General features: G+C 45.0%; 2 protein-coding genes across 2 annotated transcripts in view; both read right to left on the bottom strand.

Moving 5' to 3' along the window:
• Positions 1 to 20,067, bottom strand: part of LOC119387989 (histone acetyltransferase KAT2A) — a 37,404-nt gene extending 17,337 nt beyond the window's left edge. The window contains exons 1-13 of the mRNA XM_037655584.2: positions 19,805 to 20,067; positions 19,494 to 19,691; positions 18,227 to 18,350; positions 17,200 to 17,345; positions 16,090 to 16,179; positions 15,790 to 15,980; positions 14,013 to 14,204; positions 13,178 to 13,287; positions 10,256 to 10,417; positions 9,602 to 9,661; positions 7,868 to 7,941; positions 7,279 to 7,487; positions 1,698 to 1,824 (exon numbers count right to left, since the gene is read on the bottom strand). Of these exons, the coding sequence (XP_037511512.1) occupies positions 1,698 to 1,824; positions 7,279 to 7,487; positions 7,868 to 7,941; positions 9,602 to 9,661; positions 10,256 to 10,417; positions 13,178 to 13,287; positions 14,013 to 14,204; positions 15,790 to 15,980; positions 16,090 to 16,179; positions 17,200 to 17,345; positions 18,227 to 18,350; positions 19,494 to 19,676 (1,668 nt within the window). The 5' untranslated portion in view covers positions 19,677 to 19,691; positions 19,805 to 20,067. The remainder of the gene's footprint in view (positions 1 to 1,697; positions 1,825 to 7,278; positions 7,488 to 7,867; positions 7,942 to 9,601; positions 9,662 to 10,255; positions 10,418 to 13,177; positions 13,288 to 14,012; positions 14,205 to 15,789; positions 15,981 to 16,089; positions 16,180 to 17,199; positions 17,346 to 18,226; positions 18,351 to 19,493; positions 19,692 to 19,804) is intronic.
• LOC119387985 (estradiol 17-beta-dehydrogenase 8) overlaps positions 1 to 21,840 on the bottom strand; it is a 169,286-nt gene that overhangs the window by 53,969 nt on the left and 93,477 nt on the right. The window lies entirely within an intron of this gene.

Below are 21,840 nucleotides of genomic sequence, written 5' to 3'. Positions count from 1 at the left end.
AGTTCCCACTTTCCGACCATGGATCATTACTGTTGTTTAGCGAAGCTCAGAGAAGAAAAAAGAGGTGTTACTGTATTTTTTTTCACTAGAGATGTCCTTTACGCAGTAGCCACCACGCTCTGGAAACACAATGTTTGACATTTTCTGCTTTTGTTCTAATAAAAATGATGCAACATGTTTTTTCATAATATCATTCTGCAGTCCTTTGAGAACATTTTGGGGGACTTTGAACAAAATTGAGATTGGGGTTTTTTATTATAAATTTTTTAATCGAGGAGCACTTTTTTCTTTTTGGTGTTTCGAGCATGAAAATTTACTACTTTGAAAATTATTAGAGAAATACAAATGCAGAGGTTCATTATTCACATAAAGGCCTATTCATACTGCAAATATGAACAAGCTAAGATGTTCACAGAAGTAGCCATAGCGTCCCAAATTTGACTGATTTTCAAAAATGCAGCGTTTTTTCGTGAATTTTTAGAAATACATAATTTGCTCAGAATTCTATGAAATGATAAGAGCTATTTCCTCTTTACTTCTACTTCCGCTAAAAAGAAGGATATTTGTAATATATAGCCTGAGTAGCTGCCAGCATGGTTCCGAAGTTACAAAAACGCACTCTTCGTAAAATTGTCGTCGTCAACCGGCAACACTTGTCGAATTTTCCTGTGTTCAAAAAAACTTTTATTTGAAAACGAACTGCGATTTCGTGCTGCGCAGTCATATGTGCAGAACATACAAAATTATCAGGAAAATCGGAAACATCAAATATACACCGTTTTTTTACCTTTCGTGCAATCGACCATAGGCGTGAGCAGGGTTCCCCATGGGGGAGGCGAAGGTTTATCGCAGTTCCCCTCACCCTATTAAGTCAAAGAGTGGGGCAGACTTTGAGCCCCCCCCCCCCCCCCTGAGCACACGCCTATGCAAGACCTTACGAATGTAATTCTCCTTTCTTATTTTTCTTAAACTTATATAGCCAGACTCATATTTTCATGGCAGTATTGTATCAATGAAAATCCAAGCTGTACAGTCTGCAATTTTCTGGGCTTGGTGACCCAGGCAGTTAAAAAGACACCTATGCTTGTTTAAATAAAGCAGTGATTAAACACACAAATGCACATCACCTAAATTTTTTCACTATAACGACCAGTCACACATTGCGCAACCAATGGCACACAAGATGCACACTACAGGTAAGCTACAGTAAGCGATCGGACCTTCTCTAACAAACGGCATATAATAGAGTGCCTGGAAAGTAACTAAGCAATGATAAAAACAGAAATCTGATGATGGCGCTAGTAGCTGTTCATGAAATCACATTTTCATGTGCAATATGATCGATAGCACAAGACCTGTAGTTTGTCTGCAATGTCTACAAGATGTACTCAAAAAGATGGGTGTGAAAGAACAATCCCACACACTGCTGGTTCTGCAGTAAGCCATGACACGACACAATGTGCAGATGACTCCACCAACCAACTGCGGAGTGTTTGACAATGTGCAGCATCGTGTACAGACGGCAGACATTTAGCAGCTCCTGCAGTGATTACAGAGTTGCATTACCTAAAACTTCAAATTTTGAACTTGTTTCCATGGCACAGTTACTTTTAGGCACAGTTTGTCACATTGTGCTGTTCTGCTTCACATGCAATATGCCAGTACATAGTTTCTGCAAATGAATTGGGAAAGAATACCTTGACTTGCTCATTGGAAGTGACAGCACAGAAGACGATTTCTGTGAAGCCTTGCCCCGGAAACATCCGAAAACAAATACCCCCAATGACTCGGCCTTCCTTCACCAAGGCAAGCGTGCGATGCTTCCTAGAAAAAGTGAAAATGAAAGATGTGTTGGAAAATAGGTGACCAAATTTCATGTTCATGATAACTTATTTACACATTCAGCAAATGTAGACAGCATATCTCTCAAACAGACAGTTTTATGAAAAGCTAAGCATGTACTCTCCTGCAACAAGGATGCACTCTCCTAAGCACGGCATCTAATGAAAAGCACAGTAATCATTACTTTCATTTATTCCAACTTTAAGGGACCAACAAAATTCCCTTAATTAATTATCCATTAGGTGAAATGTACCCTGGTTACCTGAATCTAACGCATCCGTCAAATGAAACGTGCACGCAACTTGGTTCTTGGGGAAGGTTAAGTTCAAATATCATCGTAAGTAGTGCAACGAGACAGGACAACAGACAGGAACAGGCGAACACAGTCACAATTCCTTTCTGTTGTCCTTCTGTTGTGTGGTGTTCCTTTCTGTTGTCCTGTCTCGTTGCGCTACTTCCGATAGTATTTATGTCCAAGCACCAACTCGCCCCACATTAAACTTTTTTAAAGTTAAGTTCACTATAATGGTAATTTAAAAGTACCGTATTTACTCGAATCTAACGCGCACCTTTTTTCCGGGAAAACGAGTCCAAAAATCGCATGCGCGTTAGAATCGAGTACCGAAAAAAAAAAAAACTCGGTTATCCTATTGCCGTCGACATTTCAAAATGGCCGCCTCCTACGCGCCTTGGGCATTTCTGCCATTTTTTCAGTTCGTACGTGTGCTGAGGAGATTGTCATCCCGTTCTGCGTTCGCATCGACGGCATGGAAGTGTCGACTCCAAATACTCGACTAGTGTACCACGATGCCGCATTTAAAAGAATAGTTATTACATGTGCAGAGAGACGGACGGAAATCGGGCCGCATCGCGGTCGTTCGGAGTTCCCGAAACGTGCGTGCTAGACTGGCGCAAACAGAAGCAGAATATTTTTTACAGCAAAGCTTCACGAAAAAGTTTCTGTGGACAAAAGCAGGGCCGGTTTCCCGAAATCGAAGAGTGTTGACAGCGACAAGGAGTTGTCCGACAGCGACGAGGACTGATCCATTACGCGACTCGTATCGCCGCCGTAGTGGTGACAGTTTTAGCGGCAAGGCCCGCTTTTTGACTTTTGTGTTTTACTCTTTTGAAACTTTAGTCCTTTAAAACCCAAATACTTGTTCTTCTGAATGTGCGAAGTTTGACTCCTACGGACATTTTTTTGTTCTTTTCTCTCACGAAAAATGGGTGCGCGTTACAATCGATGTATTACTTTTTTTTTTTTTTGGTCGCAGAAAACGGGTGCGCGTTACAATCGAGGGCGCGGTAGAATCGAGTAAATACGGTACACGATTTTATAGCAGGAAACAACATCGACAGAGAACTGTAAAAAGATAGCACTATAGAGTTCCCCAGAAAAAACATTTAATGAGAGAATGCAGAGTGGTTTTTCCCTGTACGAAAGAACACTGCAGATGTCGAATGCGGAGTGGTTTTTCCCTGTATGAAAGAACATTGCAGGTGTCACTTATTGTTTACTATCGAAGGTTCTAAAGTTAAGGGGGCATAAATGGCACAAGTTACTGCATAGACACTGGTACCGCACTCACGCAATGAAGAAACTGATGATTCTACACTTCCACCGTAATATAACTTACATAAGCAGTGTTGCCAGCAGAAGTGATCGAAAGAAGGGGATTTTATCAAGGGCTCATTTTTCCTTGTTAGACACAACCTTAATGAAAACCAAGAGACAATGAAGCCAAGGAAGGTATAGGAAACGTCGTTCATAGTTTTTTAGCTGTGTTGTAGTACACTCAAACCTCATTATAACAAAGTCACATCTGCCACGAAAATAACTTCGTTATATCCGAAAATTCGTTATAAATGTTTATTTGTAACACTGTAGCTATGACAAGACTATTCTTCATTTACTTCGTTGTAACAGATAATTCGTTATATCCAGTGTTATATCGTTATATTAGATAATTCGTTATATCCAATGTGAAGAAATCAAAGTGGACGAAAAGACAACTTGCCGCCAGTAGGGACTGAACCTACAACCTTCGGATAATGTGTGCTATGTGACGCCAGCTTGCAGGAAAGAGCATTCCACAGTTGCCATCATGACTACGAGCAGCGCTGGCTAGCCCTCCCAGGTTCACATGCACAGAAATCGCCAATAAAGGGGACGGGAGGACAACCGCCACTGTAGCTCAATCGGTAGAGCATCGGACATGTTATCCGAAGGTTGTAGGTTCGGTCCCTATTGGCGGCAAGTTGCCTTTTCGTCCTCTTTAATTTCCTCACATTTATATCATATACTGTCTATAGTACTTATACAATGGCCACACCCATGTAATAGCCGCACCGAGAACTTTTGTTAAAGAATCCCCACAAGAAACATATTTAAAAACTACCCATGTATCAGCCACACCCTTAATTTTTTTAGAATGTTAGCGGTGCTATCTATTGTGCGGTGTGAGAATTGCAAAGCTTCATTTTTCCGGAGGTCAAAACAAGGCAGCTGCGCCGAATTTTCAGCACTTCTACGTGGCAAAAGCACAGCCTCTGAGAATTAGCAGCTGCCTCCGAGGCACTGCCCTCCACCAAACAACACTGACTGGATGGCTGAAGAGGGCATTGTTTGTGGATGTATGCCACTGTATTTTCAAAGTGTGGGGTGGGGTTTCCTTCAAGACCATGGAGAAAAGCTTCAAGGTCACAGGAATCTCAAACAAATTCAATGGAACAGGGGATGACCCAATCTGGGACAGAGGCGAGGTTGAGGATGCGACAAGTAAAGAGAGGGGGATAAGGGCGAGAAACAACATTCTTGCAACTGTGTGAAAGTGACAGAGTTAGTTTTTCGCTTCTCCAGTAAAAGTGAGTACTGCAGTTGAATGAAGGCAAGCAGCACTAAAAATATGTGCAAAAAAGAAAAGTTCTCTTTTTTTCTCCGTGTAATGGCCGCACCCATGATTTTCATCCCAAATCTCGGAAAAAACCTGCAGCCATCACATGAGTATACAGTAAAACCTCGTTAATTCGGATCTCAAGGGAGTGAAAAAAATGTCCGAATTATCCGAATGTCGAATTAACGAATGCATAACAAAAACGCACATTCTCAATTCCTTTATCGCATACCTTTATTTTGAAAAGTAGTCCATGATGCTTGTTTGTTTTTTTGTGGACAGCTGGGCGGCAAGGACTAGTTTTCGGGCATGGGACAAACCTTCTAGCGCAAGAGTATTGCCTGGAACATCGAAACAAAACTCCTCTAGAACGACGAGCGCGTCCGCGGCTTCTTTTGCGGTACGACGCACCGGGCGTAGTTCATCGCACGGGTCTTCGTCGGACACCTCATCCGTCTCACCGAGGGCAGCACTGATGATCTCGTCATCATTTAAGTGACCGGCGACGGCAACGCCGTTATCAATTGCAACGTACTCTGCAAGCTCCACTTCGGCGGGAAGCAGGCCAAGGAACGCCATATCGTCCTCTTCTTCTTCTGGCGCTGCAGGCTCTGGGCTGCGTTCCGAGCTTTCTGACGCCTCGGGCCGCACAAATCCACTGTGACGAAAACAGTTCGCCACTACTTGTGCCGGTGTATTCGACCACACATGCGCCAAAATATGTATCGCACTCAAAAGCGTTATGTTATATGGCTGCTTCCGATCCATGCAGAGGAGCATACGTTGCAACACTTGAGTGCGGTACATTTTCTTTACGTACTGTATGATGCCTTGATCCATAGGTTGAAGGGCTGCAGTGGTGTTGGGTGGAAGAAACACAAGCCGTATTGCCTCCAGATTCGAAACGTTGCAGTGTGCGCTGCAATTGTCCACTACGAAGAGCACCTTGCGTTTCTTGGCACTGAAGCGTCGATCTAGATCCTGCAGCCAGGCACGGAAAATCTCAGAGGTCATCCACGCTTTCCGATTCGCACGGTACTCGACGGGGAGGTGTTTTATGTTGTAGAAGCACCTCGGCTTCAGCGCCTTGCCGATAACCAGAAGCGGAAGGCGCTCTGTGCCAGTCATATTTGCTGCTAACAGCACCGTCACCCGCTCCTTGCTTCGTTTGCCGCCGGTGCACGGGTCTCCTTTAAAAGTGACAGTTTTATCTGGCAGCGCTTTAAAAAAGAGTGCCGTTTCGTCGGCGTTGAAAACGTCGTTCGAGTCGTAGGCGGCCACGTGGTCCTTAAGCTGCACGTTTTGCCAGTCTTTCACAACTTCTTCGTCCACCTCACCCCTCTCCCCGCACACGGTCTTGAACACGAGGCCATGCCGCTCTTTTAAACGTGCAAGCCAACCCTCCGATGCCTTGAAGGAATCTATGTTCATTCGTAGAGCGTACCTCTCTGCTTGCGCGCATATAAGTGGTCCACTCAACGGCAGCTTCGACTCGCGTGCAGTAACAATCCACTGCAACAGCGCTTCCTCCAGTTGTGGGTGGGCTGCGGTGCGCAAGCGCTTTCGTCCGGCGTGAAATTTCTCGCCTTCAAACGCTTCCATTATTCGAGCCTCGTTTTTCACGTACGTCGACAACGTGCTTCTTTTTACGTCGAACTGACGCATCACCTCTTCTCTGGAAGCGCCGTCTTTGAGTGCCTTTAGGATCTTCACTTTAGTTGCCAAGTCCTTTGCCGCGTACTTCGTGCGTTTCGCCGGTTCCGACATCGCGGCAGGGTTATCACACCACCACTATGGCCCGACCTCGCGCACCGACACTTCCCATACGCCGAACAATGCACCGAAGAGGAGGCAAAAATGCACGACTGACGTCCGCAAGTCCGTACCGCACGCTTTCCGTCGGAGGCCTCGTTTCTTTGTTATCCGTTCTCCGCCAATGACATGCGTGCTCCAAAACGCCACCTTGCATCCCCTTTCATAAGTTTTCGAAAAAAAAATGCGATTTTCCTTGGCCTCCGCGATCGGCATCGACAGCGCACCGTTGCTGCCGGAGCCCATCTCGGAGACCATAAGTTTGCGCATGTGTGGCAAAGAAAATGCAATGCGATAAATATTATGGCCTCCGAGACGCAATTTCAGTTTCAGTTTCGCCGTCCTTGGCTTGCCTCCAGTCCGAATTAACCAGTGCGCGTGCAATTTTGCGTCGAATTAGCGAATGTTTGTTGCCATAGGGCTATGAACATTTTTGAAGGGAGGGTGTGTGAATGACGAATTATCCGAATTTCCGAATTAACGGGGGCCGAATTAACGAGATTCTACGTATATGGTATGCTACGACAGAGTTAAAAAAACTACAAACAACGCCCCCTATACCTTCCTTCGCTATATTGTCTGTTGGTTTTCAATAAGGTTATGTCTAACAGCAGTAGTTACGTTACAGAGCAATTTCCCCTTTTATTTCTCTCCAAATGATTGGCTAAACAACATTCAAAGAGGCAAGTGGACTCAAAAGAACACCAGCAGAGTTGAGAGGAATGCTCACGGGTCAAAGACGAGCCTGGTGATGTACTCCTTGGGCATCCTTGGCAGCTGGTGAGAGAAGACATTCTGCAGCCCCACCAGCCATACCAGGGACTGCTGGTCCACCCGCCGGCTCAGCGAGTTGGCCACCAGGTGGAACTCAATCACCCCGCGCCGCTCCTCAGCCCGCGCTGCTTCATCCCGTGCCGCCAGCTCCGAGAATGCATTGTTCTGCAAAAGAACATATTCGCGAGGTCAAAGGCATGAGGCACCGCGGAGCAATCCAATAGCGGAGTTGAAACTGCAACAACCTGAAGACTAAGAGGATCATTAAATTGCTTTACCTTAAATTGCTAACTAGTATAAGCCACACAACTCCACGATGGCAGTTACAAAAAAAAAGACTAGCTTCACTTTCTAATGCGAGGGGCATGGGAAAGCCCCATACATAAGTGAATCACCGCGGACAAGTGAAGTGAACAAGGGCTTTGACGGAAACGTACACAACTTACGATTGCTTTTACCTGTGAAATGTGTACAGACAATGAGAAACACCATACAATATGTCTTATAAATGGTTATCAAGACCAAGCGCAAACACTGAGGCTTACCTCCGGGCCAACCATTTCCTTTGGATCAGTTATAGTGGCAATCAACTGGGTCAGCACGTCCTCTGGAATGTCTCCTGCCACAAAGAAGACAAGAACAATAAAACATCTTCACAAAAACAGGGTATGACTAAAGTGTGTAGTGGAATGGTTACGTACAAAAATGTTTACAGCATGAAAGCTCGTAGCAGGAAACTGGCATTACTAAATATTTTAAGTTCTGCCATTGGTATGAACCAGTAACCAGCCATAAAAATAGTGTATTTATAGAGATTAGAATAAAGGAGACTCTTCGAACAAAATAATTAAACATACATGAATTCATGCTGCAGCTACTAAGCACTAAGCCAATGCTAAGGAAGTGAAACCACTTTCACAGTACAGTCAACATCCGATTTTTCAAACTCTCTAGGGAGCGCGAAATCGTCCGAAAAATCGGGCAGTTTGAATTCATGCTTTTTTATTCCATTCAAACGGTCAAATCGCCACAACCACATCCAAAATAGCTTTAATGCCTCCCAGTACACTTATCAGGCATTTTGGTGAGCGCCCAGACTCTCGCAAATACATCTGGTACCGGCGGCAAACCCCTCTTAACTGCCTGCCAACTGCCGCTTGCAAATTTTCATCTCATGGTGAGCGCCACTGATATTAGCAAAGTGCAGAATAGATTATGGCTCTCTCGCATGGAGCGTTTGGAAATGATGACACGAAACACAAAGACTCTGGCGTAAGAGTGGACGACTAGTCTGGCTTGCCCCGATGCGTGTGCTCACGTAAACAATGCGCACGTACATTGCCGAATCTCCGCCGATACGCAGAATTTGCTGCCTTGTGAAGCCGATCGTTTCTAGTTGTGTGCTGCATATCGCCAACTAAGCTGAAGCCATCACTGTACTGTTGCTGTGCCGTGATGCCCACTCCCTTCCTAGCCGCACACGGGTGCGGCAATGGCAAGCTGGTTACGTTCGTGAAGGCAACGTGTACGTGCGGTGAATTTAGCAGTCTCGCACAAAGACACAGCATGAATGGCGGCGCGGCGCGTTTGGGTTCTTGCCTATTAAATGCGTGCAAAACGCACGCAACTGCACTAGGCCACGTGCTCTAAGCAGTCAACTGAAGATGCTTATTGTAAGGGTTCTCAGCGATTAAGCCGTACTGGTGCGTTTACCACGGCTCCGTGCATTTCCGCTACTTCTCCATGAAGACATCGCCGCACGCCGCCGTGATAGCGGCCCCTTTGAATTTCTGGTCTGCTTCACCCCCATAACACTTCGGCATTGCGGCAAACCTGACCTTCGGACTCTGCTTCTGTCGCAGACAGATCAACTCTCGAAAGTGCTGGTTCGAACCTACGAGATGATAGACGTGGCAGAGGTGGAAGCTTCAATCAATGCCTTTCGGACCTGCAATTTGGGCAGAAAGTCCGAAAAATTGGATGCCAAAGAGTTGCAGCGTCCGAAATTTCGGACGTTCTCATACATTGACGTCTATGGGGCTGGTGACAGTGCCACGAAAGCGTCTGAATTTTCAAGCATGTCTGGGAAATCGGGCATCCAAAAAATCAGCAGTTGACTGTATGAAAAGGCGATTAATTGTAACATTTTAAAGAAACAGTGACTATTCACAAGAAGACTTCACGTGAGGAGGGGCAAGGAGTGGGAGCCAGTATTAAATACTTTTCACCGATACAATTATAGAGGTAAGTAAAGTCACCACAACAATACAGACGCTTACCTTCTATCTTGCGTCTCTTAGGCTCTGGAACGCGGTTGTCCTCATTCAGCCGTTTTTCACCTGCAAATGAAAAATGTTCGCTTAAATAAATGCTGGCTAGACCTGCTTAATATGACTCTTGCCTTGCCTCCCTGTTTGTCTGACTTCCCTACTTTTTGCAGATTTCTGCAGCTTGCTAGTTTTGGACTTTTGCACTGCCTTTGCACTCATTGGTGCCCTTTCATTCCCCTCCCTCCCTTGACTGTAGCCCTCAAAAATGATTTGCTTTAGTGTATTTGAACCACACAACTTCTTGAATTTTATCCTTGGCCCATTGGCCTCATCCACACTACACCAACACCAGTGATTAGAAAAGCATCTCGAATAGTGCGTCAAAACAATGCCTGCTTTTGCAGCACTTCTTGACGTTCTGTGGTGCCCTAAAGTCCGACACTCTCGTTTCAATGTACGTCAAAATTTACGCAGCTGCGCACTATGCTGAGGTGCAACCTTACTGCATTTGAATGTCATGCCGTGAGCTGAAACACAACGGTTGAAGCCAATGAAATTGCCCCAAAGGTGTGGTGCAGAAGTGTTGCACACTAGCAGAGCTGGCAGCTCAAGCCGTGCCAACAATTATAACAAAAATCGAAACACACCACACAGACATCTCACCCTGAGCATCAGAAGTGCTGATGGACTTCGACGAACGATTGGCCGCATGCGCACCAGGGCTCATGCTGAAGGTGGTACCATTTTCAGTAGCCGAGCTGGGCGAATTCGCAGCCGACTGCTTTTCAACGGCTCTGGCATGGGTGGTTCCATTGCTCGTTATGGCTGCAGATATGCAGTAATACCACGCTAATAAAATTCTATGCACAACCACCATGTTCACAGTTCAGATCACAGCAGAATCGTAGTTTGTGTACTTAGCTTCCATTACTTCAACCAGAATATGCAGCATTACTTTGAATTACCAAAGGTGAAATAGTAATTAAGCATATCAAGTTTACATTCACATAACAGAGTGTGCTAACTGGATCCAGCTCACTGGATGCTATACAGTCGAACCCGGGTATATCGAACTCGCCAAAAAACGTTTATTAGTTCGATATATGGCATAATTCGATATAGGCCCGCTATAGGATTTTGACACAAAGGCACATAACAATAAGAAAAGTACTTTATTAATATGGTGGCTTACTTGCGTGCCCTACTTTGGAACAAAATAGTCCTGGATTTTCTTCTGTGTCAACGACTTCGCTGCCTGGGACAGCACGCACGCCTCCACGTTGTCCAACGAGTCGGAGCAGCTGAGGCCGCAACCTTCCACATTCAGGCAATAGCGACGGACCAACGCAAGTGCACTAATCACTTCGGAGGATGTAGGCAATGGGCCATCGTCAATTTCCTTATTGCTGTCGCTTTGGCTCGTGGTCGGCACGACGTCTGCAACGTAGTCCTCATCTTGTAGCTCACCCATGATGGCGACATCATCGTCCGCACTGACGAACTCGTCGAATGTCGATCCGTCGATAGCTCCCGGGAACTCTGCCAGCTCGCTCCAAACTTCGGCGGAAACACCTGCGGTGTCTTCAATGCTGTCATCGGAATTTGGGGTGTCATCACCAGGCATGCGGAAGCCGGCATGCCTAAAGCAGTTCTGGATCGTCTCCTTCGTGACATCTGCCCACGATCTACTCAACATAGAAAGAGCTCCGAGCAAGTCAATCTTAAGCTCCCTGCCGACACGAAGGTTCTGCAGCAGCCTCTCCACCAGGCGCTTCCGATAGCCGGCTTTCAGTGCGCGTATAACGCCTTGATCCAGTGGTTGCAGTACAGACGTAGTGTTTGGGGGCAAAAAACGCAGCTCGATGTTGCTGAAGGTCGTACTGCAGTGGTGCGATGAACAATTGTCCACGAGCAGGCACACCTTGCGATTTTCGCCTACCAAATCATCATTCCACGACGATAGCCACCTGCCGAAAAGCTCCCCGGTCATCCACGCTTTTGAGTTTGCTCGATAGGTAACTGGAAGCGACAGTGCATTTCGAAAACACCGCGGTGCCGTGCTTTTCCCGATAACCAGAGCTCGAAGCTTTTTCGATCCGTCTAAATTAGCTGCCAACAGCACGGACACACGAGCTTTGTTTGCCTTGCCTCCGCAAGTCTTGTCACCACGACACGCAAGTGTCTTGTTTGGCAACATTTGCCAAAATAGAGCGGTTTCATCCGCATTGAAGATATCTTGGGCTTGATATCTTGCTGCGATATCTCGCCAGTTTTCCTCGAGCCATTTGTCTACGCTGTCCAGGTCCGCCGCTCTGCTTTCACCTGTAACAGCTTTGCCAACGATGTCGTGCCGTTCTTTGAACCGTTGGAGCCAGCCTGAACCGCCTTGGAAATCGTTCCTGCCAAGCAGGAAAGCAAGGTCCTTGGCTTTCTGCTCGATCATAGGGCCGGACACCGGGATGTTTCGCGACCGAACGTCCACAAACCATTTGTAAACGGCCGCTTCAACATCTTCGTACACAGCAGTGCGCACACGTCGGGCGCCACGGGCACCTGGCCTTTTGTCCGACTTGGCCCTGATGTCTGCCTTGTTCTTCAGGATAGTACTCAAGGTGCTCCTTGGAATTTTGTACGCGGCGGCGACGTCGGACTTCTTTTCACCGCGCTCGACCCGATTTATGATTTCGAGTTTCGCGGCGAACGGCAAAGTCTGCCTCTTTGCACAAGCCATGACGACAGCGCGCCAATAAAGTTCACAGAGCACCAACAGGCAACAACACCAGCACGGACCACGCTGAATGAGGACTCGAGGAAAACAGGCAGCAGCAGGCACACAAGCATAAAGAAAGAAAAAATGGCGCTCACTTCTACTGCCTCCGCGCCTCGGAGAAAGCACGACGGCCTCTGATTGGCTGTAAGCGCTGCGAGCGGGCCAGGATCATTTCTTGCAGGGGGGTGTTCGCCCGTGCACAACCGGGTCTAAACCACTTTCTCCAGGGTGGCGCCGGCAGTTTTCCCCGCCACCGCGAGGGAAAGCCAACTTGCTGGGGCACTTTTTAGGCACATGGAGTTTGATATATCGGTTGTCGTTGCTATTTTCGTTCGATGTAACAGTAACTTTTGCTATATATTCTCAATGTAAATTTAACGTGTTTAGAAATTGTTCGATATACGGGATAATTTGATATAAACGGGTTCGATATAGTCGGGCTCGACTGTACCACTCCTGAATTCTGCATTTCCTGGATTCTATGTCACTCTTATAATCCACCATTTAGTTTGTCTGTTTTATGAATGTAACTTATGATCCAAAGAAAGGCCTGGCTCATGAAACATGCAATAGCGAAGATGTCAAGGCTTATTTCGATGACCTGGTCTTGTTAAAGTACACTTAACGGTTCACATGTGTTTGCTTGCCCATGGAACTCTTGCTCAGTATGCTTGCAATGGTCAAATTATATGCACATAATCTTATGTCCATCATTATGCATAATCTTATACAATATTATGCACACAAGCACATTTCGTAAATTTACTTCTACTACAATTGGGATCACGCTTACGTAGAAAGTGAGAATCACTCACCCCTGTCAACGGATGTGTTAGTAGCAGAGTTCAGAGGGGTTTGCTTGAAGTCGGGATCCCATATGGGGGAATTGTTTCCATAAACTTCTTCCTCAAGCACCGACAGAAACCTGTGAGTAATAAGAAAAAGGAAGCCTCAGTTGCAACACGGGTGCCTTATTATACCCAATGCACCACTTGAAACACTTATATACATGTGCGAACAGACGCCTAAAACATTCTGGGATTCATAAACTGCACAAACATCAAACATTGGGTTGGGCACATCCATCATTTAACAGCATGAAAAATCAGAGGGAAATGTAGAGTACCTCACACAAGGACTGAGAATACAGTCCTTGCAGGAGGGACAAGTAATATAGAGGTTTGCCCATCTAGCGTGACAACCTCAAAATCGAGTAGTCAAAAGACAGTGACAAGAACACACCAACAATTAAACAAGAACACAGTTATTCTGCTCGAGGTCCTAGCTTCTATGAACAGAAGGGATGGATAAGTGAAAGCACGGTGGAAACTAGTAAAACATGAATGGAAAATTGGTATATAGGGAAGCATGAAATGATAGGAATTTTACTTTACTAGGACAAAAAACTACCTCACGCTATGAATGGATTGTCAGCATGAACCACGTTTATCATACAGACTAAAAACAGACACAGAGAAGTGTAATGTGGCTACGTTTGCCACATGCTTTCAAAGGAGCCACTCATAAGCCCATCTATCGATTTGTCTAGTCGAGGTTGACAAAGACTTCACTTTACACAAGGGAAAACTCCAGCCACCTCAGTCAGTAAGCTGTTTCCCAGAGCTATTTACCACTATATAATACACATACCTTGGAAAATGAGTGAGCACAAGAGTTCTCTTCTCTGGTGGCATCTTGTCCTTTTCGGCTCGAAACTTGTCCAGCAGTTGGCGCCGCATTGTCTGGAACACGGAGCGCAGTAGCGTACGACCGAAGATGATGGTTGTCTCTGAATGAGGCAAGCTGTCGCAGAACGCTGGCACATGGCAGAAGCACAACCACCTGCAACACAAGTAAGATCGTACGGTTATCCCATATAAGCGGACCAGTTTTGGGTCTGGCTTTGGCAACACTTTGGTGACGAGTTCAGTGCAGCACAAAACAGTGGCACCTTCTCTATGATGCCACAAAGTGAGGAAAGTCCACATGATAATGAGGCATATCACAGAACGAAAGCAAAGCAGCAACATGTAGCAAAAGTGACAAGATGGCAAATGCGATTGAAGTTCACCTACCGTAAAATGCTGAGCAAGCGCCCCCACCCCCTATGGTGAAAGATAATGGGACAAGATTTGGAGGGGGGCCCTTGATCGATCGCGGACCAAAATTCAAGGTAGCGTTGGAAGAGCCGCTAGGAAGTGCTTCTAATGAAATACTTTATTTATTACGCATGCATTTACTGTTTTTACTGAACCGGAGGGAATCCTGGTGTGAAATTTCACACATTATGACAAGGGGGTAAAGAAATACATTCTTCAAATGTTCTGACAATTTATGACAATTCGGAATGCAACCCCCCCAGACACCACACTGTAAAAATACTAAGAAATCATGCACATATCTAAAGACTTTCCGAACTTGGGTTCCTGGAAACTGCTGCTGCAGGATTCTGTAGCGGAGAACAGGTCGAAAATAAATGGAGGAGGAGGAGGGGGGACGGCACTTGTTCGGCCATTGGCGCATATTTCAAGTCTCCCGAAAAAGGAAAGGGGGCGCTTGCTCGGGATTTTACGGTAAGTACTACCTAAATTCCTTAGTCTCAAGTGATTAAAGGGATACTGAACAAAAATTGGAAAAACCGACGAGAACATCGAAATTTTACTCGGAAGACGCGACTGTTCCAATAAACGGAGTGTATTTCACGTATTTTCGAACAGTTGGCCGTATTTTTGGTGGATTGTCAGCGCGTGGCAGCTGCACGCCAGCGCAAGCCGTGACGTCACATTCACCGAGGCGCCTGCAGGGTGCACATGTTTCTGTCCTTCTCTTCCCTTTCTCCACCTCTCCTTTGATCTCACTCTCCCCCTTCCACAAAGGTGCTGATGCTTTACCCCAGCCAGGAGTATTGTTCAATGCCGGTGCCGTTCGTAGTGGTTCTCGAAACCGTAGTCGGAGCTGAGCGGGTTAAGAGACGCATACAACGGCTGGAATTGTTGGCATGCCCGTTTCTGGTGCATAAAATGTCCCCAAACGTCCCCTCCTCTAGTCCACGGCACGGCCGCTAGATGTGGCAGTTTGTGAAAAACGTATTAAATTCATTATTTTTCTCTAGTTTCTGCCTGAAATGAAGGTTGTGTCTATCGATTTCAGCACCTAATCTCTCAGTATGGCTGAAAAATCTTGGCGGCAACAACTTTGGTCAGTATCCCTCTAAATCTTCAGAACAGCTCAGATTTTCAGAAGCAGTTTAGTCAATGCTTAACACAATGTTAACAGTGCATGTGCATAATGGTTAAGTTACAAGAACTACCCATGTAACGGTGATGGCAGGCTGTTACCAACACATTCTTTTTTAATGTTAAAGAATAATAAAAGAAGTTTTGCTAATCCAATAAGACATTCGACAAAAAACTTTGCATGAACTAACCTAGTATAATTTATCTTGTAGGCAGCTGCATCCTCATTAGATGAGTGCTGCCGCTGCTGCTTTCTAGCTGATGGTGTCTCCAGCTTCCAGTGGTTGAGGCAGTGCAGAAACATCTTGGCAAGGTCGTACATGGTTTGCCACTCTTTCTGGGACAGGTGGCCAAACTTGTACATCACAAAGTTTATCACCGCCTGTTCAAGGAATATTTTAAAGTACATCAGGTCACAGTTGCTAGATACGAGAGCAACTGGCAGAGGTAGAATAGGTACATATGTTTGTGTCCACAAGAAATATAGTCACCTTAGCGATGCTCGGTTTCTCAAAAGGTGGGTTTCCCAAGGGGCCTTCCACAGTGGGCCGTGTCATTAGAAGGATGCTTTTCCGCAAAAGCTGCAACACAAGAAATGGTTGTTCATGCAAGCTGTACCAAAGTATATCACCCATACGCCAGATATACTTGAAATTATAAGGAAGTCAACACAGCTTCCGGTTTGTAGTCCATGCTGAATGCTATCTCGCAGTGTGTGTTTATTGTCTCTTCATTTATGGTGCTTCATTAACCCTTTGAGACGCTATGTGCACAATTGTGTACACTATTTGCTTTTGCTAACTGTATCGATTAGGGGCTAAGAAAGAGCAAGATACATTGAGCTTTGGATGACTTGAACCTCCTGCATAACAAATTTGTCTACACTTAAATTCACTTTGTCATGTACTGTTGTATATGATCACTTTGCTGAAGGCACCGCCATGTTCAATTAATTGTTCGATGTGCCGCTTCCCACGAGCCCCGTCAAAAGCGTAATTTTTCTTTACTCGAAATGGACATAACCGGAAACGAATTTGGACTACATTTCTAGCCTGAAGTTTCTGTTTATGCAAAAACAGAGCATGAATGACTGCAAAATAAATAGATATTTAATTACAATTTAATAGGGGTTAATTACTATAACACACATATGTAAACGTACTAAGACGTTATTTTTGTTGCAATGGAGTACCGTGTGCCTTGAAATAACGTTGTATCGATTTGACGCATTTACAGACAGTTCTTCATAGTTGGCGTCTGAAGGGGTTAACTTGACCAAAAGCAAGTATGCGCAATGCAGCCTAGTAAGTCCCCCCATAAACATTAAAGAACACATACGTTACATATTACCAGTCTCCTACGTCAGGTACAACATTAATTTAGTATTCAAAAGCAAAATGAAAGGAAACTCTATGTTGCAAGACATCGTAGAGCCTTGGAATGACACACAAGACAGCTGTCAAGACAAAATATGTATGCGTCTGATACCACAATTGGCTGCCTTCTTTAGTATCAAGGTAAGAAAGCAAATTTAAAGCTCATAAGTGAACAGTAAGCTCGGAGCTAAAGTTATAATTTATTAAACAAACGGGAGCACTGACCTTGAATAAATAGTAGTATACTTGTTTTGTGTCTGCATCCTCTTCCCTATGGACACACATGAACATGTTTTCAACATCAACGACAATTCCAAGAAGCCTGTTCAGCTCTTCGTCAGGAGCATTTTCAAGGTGAGATACATGCGCTCCTGCAAGAAAAGTTTATGATTATATATTGACAATGCATGGTATTTTTAGCCATATATTTGTCACCCAGGCCCATCTTTGAGCAAATGAACATCCTCGCCAACGTACTTGAAGTAGTATTTAAAAGATCTTTTACAGCTTTAAGTCAACTGAGTACACAAACGAATATGTTGATCAAATTCAGTTTCTTAAAGGGCTTCTAAACCACCTCCGATCATTCTTTTTAAATTTCAAGTAAGTGCGCGCATCGAGTTCAGAATGCCATTACAATGAACCAGACTTGTACACGTTACTGCAAAAAAGTAACCGATTACAATTACAAATTACAGCCTCAGGAAAGTAATCGAAAAATTAGACCAGAGTAATCGATTACTTTCCACGTTACTTTTCTTACAACTTTTTTATTACTCTAACGCATATATAAACATAAAGCGTGGTATAAATTCTCGCGGCTGCATGTTTGTTGAAGACTCGAGCACAACTGCAACACCATAACTAAATTTCGACCTCTGGGTGGTTTAGGAGCCCTTTAATGTACGTGGGATTACTGGTGGGATTACGTGGGTTAAAATGTTGCACAAGAATTAAAAGAGGCACATTTAAGTAGAATCCCACATGCTGACTTTAAAAGTCTGCTATGCTTGGAGCAATCTGAAGACGATTATTAGATCGAAACCCTAGCTGTAAAACAGCACCCCCTGCAATGCACACAAAAACTTCTGAATAGTGCCTCATAGCAGCAACTGGATGTGCCAGTGCTGGATGGTGGGCAAAATGTATGTGACCACCCTTCAGCAAGAGTTCCATGACTAGTCATACAAAAAATCCTCACGAGCTGGTTTACACACAACTACAACGGCTGTGCACCAGATGCTACACTTACCCAATATGTGACTGCAGCTACGACATGGGTCATTTAGATTAGCCAGGGGCTGTGGTCCTTCCGGGCGCTGTGGTGTCTGTGGGGGGTTGGGATTCTTCCAACCATTGCACTTGCAATCATCAGCCTATTGCATAAAAAAAAAAAAAAACTGGCTCATCGATAAGTTCCAACCATGACGAAATCATTTGTTTCAATGCATGAAATCAAATTATCAATCTCCAAAGCTCAAAGATTGCACAAGCTGTCTTACATTAAATTCATAATAGATGGCAGATAAAAGATGTGCCCGTAAAGGTAATTGCAAATTACCTTAAGCGGATATATTATACTAGAAATTGCAGCAACAGCAGCGTGAAGATATTTGGGTACACGATATGGTTGAAAATACATGCTATGTGTATGCAATGGTTAGCAAACTCGCTCATGAGTCGACTCACTCAGACTCAGATCAAGCCGTAAGTCTGAGCCTGGGCGAGTCCAGGTGAGTAATATTTTGGTGAGGTGGAGTCCGAATGAGCCCAGTTGAGAAAAAAAATTAGGGAGTCTGAGTCCAAGTGAGTCCATTTGAGGAAAATGTTAATGAGTCTGAGTCCGAATGTGACCTTAGTGAGTCCTAGTGAGAGAGTCCTAGTGAGCTCCACTTTTTTTTTTTTGCCTACCTAGGTGTGTATGTGAAGTAATTAATGGGCTTTGGCACACAAAATATTAATTCGCAAACAAACAACGGTAACCTTAAGTAGAGCAGTGTGATGCATAACAACTTCGCTTAAACGTACAGGAATGTTTTTGTACTGAATCACGCAGATACATAACGCAAAGCAACAGGCAAGCCCCAATAAAATTTTATTTTCAATCAAATAAAATGACATTGCAAATTACGTTAAGCGGATATATTAAGTACTAGAAATTGCAGCACCAGTAGCGTGAAGAGATTTACAAGTCCTGGGATTGCATGATCGCTCTCATAATTTATACTCGCCGAACGTTTTAATCAAGAATCGGTATTATTAGCTCATAAACATGTGTTAGTACAACCTTATCAGTTGTCTTTTAATCCTGCTACGTACTCTTACGAATGTCACCCTCTGGAGCTTAGAATGCAGGCACCTCGGGCATTAAAAAATGAGCTAGGTAAACACCTAATCCTTTCATTGTCGTCAGTAAATCATGCTCACATGATGAAAATACAGGGATGCGCGCCACGAAACAAAACAGTACTTTGTAACTTGCGCGGGCAGCACGCAAAACAGTAACCGAAACAACGAACCTTGCACGAGGAATAGATGGCAAGCTTCTCGAGCTTTTTGTTGAGCGGCCAACTCTTGACCTGTGCCTTTTTCTGCGCTATCCGCTGCAGGTTGTTTTGACGATTGGGCTCACCACCAGATGATCCTTGCTGGTTATTCTGGCCAGGCGCCGCGGCCGCGCCAGCTGCAGCCGCGGTGGACATCGCCTGCGGAGTGCGCTACAGTACAGGCAAGTGCCCGATTAGTCACTTACGTCCGTATGTACGATGTATGTGCTGCGTTGAAGGCTAGCCACAACCGTGACAACAGACAAGAAAGTGAAAACACTCACGTTTCCTCAGCTTGGCCCACAATTTTCAGCCGAGTGCTGGGAAAACATGGGAAGGGCTAACTGCTTTCACAGCCGCCCAGCATGGAGGAGTGCGGCACTCCACCTGGTAACATACGCTATCCACGAAGGGGACAAACCATCGCGATTGCCTAGGGCGTGGAGAAGCACGAGTCTTATGTTTACATTTGGTTGGACAGTAGTGCAAGTGCAAGCACCACACGTACCGCTACAAACTTCGCAAGCTACGCTAAGCACCTGGCTTGGCTTACGTTAAGCCAGAGACCGTTAAGCCGAAAGCGTAGACAAAGCGTGGCGCCGCTGAACGGTGTAATTCCACCAAGAAAAAAAAAGTCTCCAGTGTAAACAATACCATTATTTCAAGAGTATTGAATTATACGTTGGTATTAGCTTATGCTGGAACGTCATGGAAGAAAATTACGTGCGTTATCTAACTTCAAATGAATATAGCGCTTGTTGCGTCACCTGCCGCTGTTAAACTAAACTGAAAAAAAGCACTTGTTTTAAGCTCGTGTACATTGTAGTAATTGTAGTTTGTAGCGGCAGTAGCAGTGCTGACCTTATTAAATACATTCTGCTGAAATAATGCCTGGCAGGCCCGAGAACTAGGATGGCTCCTCACGAGGAACGGCCCTTTCAGCCCATGTGAGGAGGACTCTCTGTAGTAAGGCTGTAGTCTCTGATCGGGCGCTCTTATCCGTTGTTCTCTTTGTTCCCACGTCTGTTGTGAGGGAGCTGGCAGGAACGATCTGCCAGCTCCAAAAAATACCGAGGGTAAGCGAGTACAAGTACCTCGGAGTATGGGTAAATGAGGGGGATAGATATATGGAGGTACAAGAGAAAGCATCGGTAGCAAAGGGAAAGAGGAATGCTGCAATTATGAAGCACAGAGCTTTATGGGGATACAATAGGTACGAGGTGCTTCGAGGGCTGTGGAAAGGTGTGATGGTTCCGGGGCTTACATTTGGGAACTCAGTGGTGTGCATGAAGTCAGAGGTGCAATCAGGAATGGACGTAAATCAAAGGACGGTGGGCCGCCTCGCGTTGGGCGCTCACGGGAAGACGACAAATGAGGCGGTAAAGGGCGATATGGGATGGACAGGCTTTGAAGTGAGGGAAGCGCAGAACAAAATGAGATTCGAAGAGAGGCTGAGGAAAATGAAGGAGAGTAGATGGGCAGAGAAGGTTTTCAGGTATTTGTATAGAAAAAGCGTTGACACGCAGTGGAGAAAAAGAACTAGGAGGCTCACCAGTAAATATACGGCTAGCAGTGCGGGAGATATGGCAACAAGGAGCATTAAGCGGAAGGTCAGAGAGGCGGAGAGGACTTATTGGATGACAGCGATGGAAAAGAAGCCGGCTCTGAGTAACTACCGAAAAGGAAAAAACTAAATAAGGAGGGAAAGGTTTTATGATAATTCAAGGGGAAGCGCTTTACTGTTTGAAGCAAGGTCGGGCTGCCTTAGAACGCGTAGTTATAAAGCGAGATTCAGTAACGAAGAAGAACAATGTACATGCTGCGGGGGAACTAAGGAAACGATGGAACATGTACTGATTGAATGTGGCGATATTCACCCAGGTATACGTGTGGGCACGAGTCTACATGAAGCCTTGGGTTTTAGGGACAACAATGGAAAGCTAAGTAAGAGACGGTTAGAGAAATAAGTAAGAGACGGTTAGAGTATTGGTGGCAGAAAAGTAGAGATAAAGTACAAAAATAAATAATTGGGAAAAAAAAAAGGTCATTCTGCCTTAAGAGGCAGAGAGATGGACCGTGAATTTATATTTTTTGGTATAATAACATAGATTTAATCAATGTAGATAAGGCGTTAGGACAACATGAAACAAGGAAGTTTTTTTCTTCTTTCTCTTTTTTTTTTCGCCTTCGAGCCTGGTGGCAGACATGTCACCGCCCCGTTATAAAGGGGACGCTCATAGCATCCATCCATGGGAGGGGGTAAACTTTCGCACCTCCAAAAAATGGGATTTTAGCCATGCATTGTTACAAAACGGTCTTT

Source organism: Rhipicephalus sanguineus, chromosome 3, assembly GCF_013339695.2.
Source record: "Rhipicephalus sanguineus isolate Rsan-2018 chromosome 3, BIME_Rsan_1.4, whole genome shotgun sequence".
NCBI classification, from domain to species: Eukaryota; Metazoa; Arthropoda; class Arachnida; order Ixodida; family Ixodidae; genus Rhipicephalus; species Rhipicephalus sanguineus.
Note: the sequence above shows the minus strand (reverse complement) of the source record. Positions and strands in the feature narration are given on the sequence as shown.